The sequence below is a fragment of the Condylura cristata genome, unplaced genomic scaffold (assembly GCF_000260355.1).
Source record: "Condylura cristata isolate star-nosed mole 26May11 unplaced genomic scaffold, ConCri1.0 scaffold00019, whole genome shotgun sequence".
NCBI lineage: Eukaryota > Metazoa > Chordata > Mammalia > Eulipotyphla > Talpidae > Condylura > Condylura cristata.
In genome coordinates, this window is record NW_004567120.1 from 23744289 (window position 1) to 23745973 (window position 1685).

The window sequence follows — 1685 nt, forward strand, 5'->3', positions numbered from 1 at the left end:
AAAACAACAAAATATTTATTATGAGATAAGAATTATGGGAAACCTAAGTAATAGGAATTGGACCCTCATCGGGGTCTTCTGGGAAATCAGAAGCACCACCCTCTTCTGTGGCTCGATGCTTCTCCAGTTTAGCAATCAATTCTTTCGCTGGATTGAAGACGCCATTGGTCTGCTGGTCACAGACATAGCAGCGAGGGGTGGTACGGAAATGCTGCAGCGCACAGCTCTCGCAGAAATAATGCCTGCACTTGGTGACAACTGGGTTTTGGAAGGTCTGGCGACAGATGAAACACTTGAATGGTATTTCCTCATCATCGCTTCCCACTTCATAGTTTTCATCCTCATAGACGCCATAGCGACCCTCATCAAGCTCACGTTCGATCTGCCACCCATGCTTGTAATCTGAACGGTCATGGAGGAATTTGCAGCTGTCACCGAAGCCACAAAAGCCTGTCTCCTTGTAGTCCTTGCAAATGTCGGGCTGGTAATCCCAGCGCACGGTTGCACGTAGATGCTCCGGAGCACGGATGGGGCCCTTCCTCACCATTCCAGAAGACGCATTGCCCATAGATGTATCCTTGGGCTTCATGTACTTTTGGTAATTATTTATTCCCCGATAAATCTTGTCATCTTCCTTGCCCCTCAGCTCCTCCTGGATCTTCTGGCTGCGCTCAAAAATGGCTTGTGCATCACGTTCCTTTTCTGTGTCTAGCTCATACACAGCAGTCGCTCCCATGTCCTCTGGCCCCACGGGTTTGGCGGAGCGAGTGGACTTGTAGACTACGCCAAGACTCTCGGGCTCCTGCTCCTCCTCGCTACTCAAGTCACCATAATCCGTCTTCTGTTTACCACTGCCACGGGTCTTCTGTATCATTGGGTTGTGGATCACCCGCTTCTTCTCCGGGCGAACTACGGTGTTGCCTTCGTCGCTGCTGCTGCTGCTGTCTCCGGGCTCTGGCTCGCAGACCGGGCGCTTTCTGCGGCCCGCCGCCCCTTTCCGCCCAGGCTTTTTGAAGAGGAAGGTGCATACCTGGTCTGCGGACTTTCCTGGAGAAAGCTGCTCTGCCATATTCGGGTTCGGAGCTCCGGAACCGCAGTGTGGTGCTTGCTCGAACGGGGCTGCGTCGGCTCTCCGGATGCCCTGCGCCGGCTAGGCCGCGAGTTGGAGCAAAAGCCGGAGCGGAAAGAAGAGCGCAGCGCAGGCGTGTGCGAGAGCGAAAGGGCGCGCCACTTCTGAGCCCTGCCGGGCCCCGTAGCTTCCTCCCGAGACGTGCGTGGGACCGCCCTTTTCGCCGGCCGCCGCGCAGCCTCCCCGGAAGGAACCGGAGCCCGGTCACCTTTCAGGCGTCGGCACCGGCATTTGTCCGAGGCAGCGGAGTTGCGATGTGGTTCGAGATCCTCCCCGGGGTCGCCGTGATGGGCGCGTGCTTGTTCATCCCGGGAGTGGCCACTGCTTACATCCATCGGTTCTCTAATGGGGGCAAGGTGAGGTGGCGGCTTCTGCCCGGCCTCGGAGTCGGCGGGGGGGCGGTGCTGGGCTGGGGGGACCGTTAGGCTCGCAGCCTCTCCGAGGTGCCAGACTCAGCCCTCGCCTTTCTTCCTGTGACCTAAAAGCTGGCGGAACGAAGGCCAAGGAAAACAACAGTGCGCTCGGGCTAGAAACAGCTAGTTGCTGGGGCGGAGGA

The 1685-nt window shown here is 57.4% G+C and overlaps 1 protein-coding gene across 1 annotated transcript; it reads right to left on the minus strand.

Moving 5' to 3' along the window:
- Positions 1-1372, minus strand: RNF113A (ring finger protein 113A). The gene has a single exon (XM_004685756.2). It carries the CDS (start codon positions 1067-1069, stop codon positions 44-46), a length of 1026 nt encoding a protein of 341 aa, XP_004685813.1. The 5' UTR covers positions 1070-1372; the 3' UTR covers positions 1-43.
- Between the last annotated feature and the right edge of the window lie 313 nt (positions 1373-1685).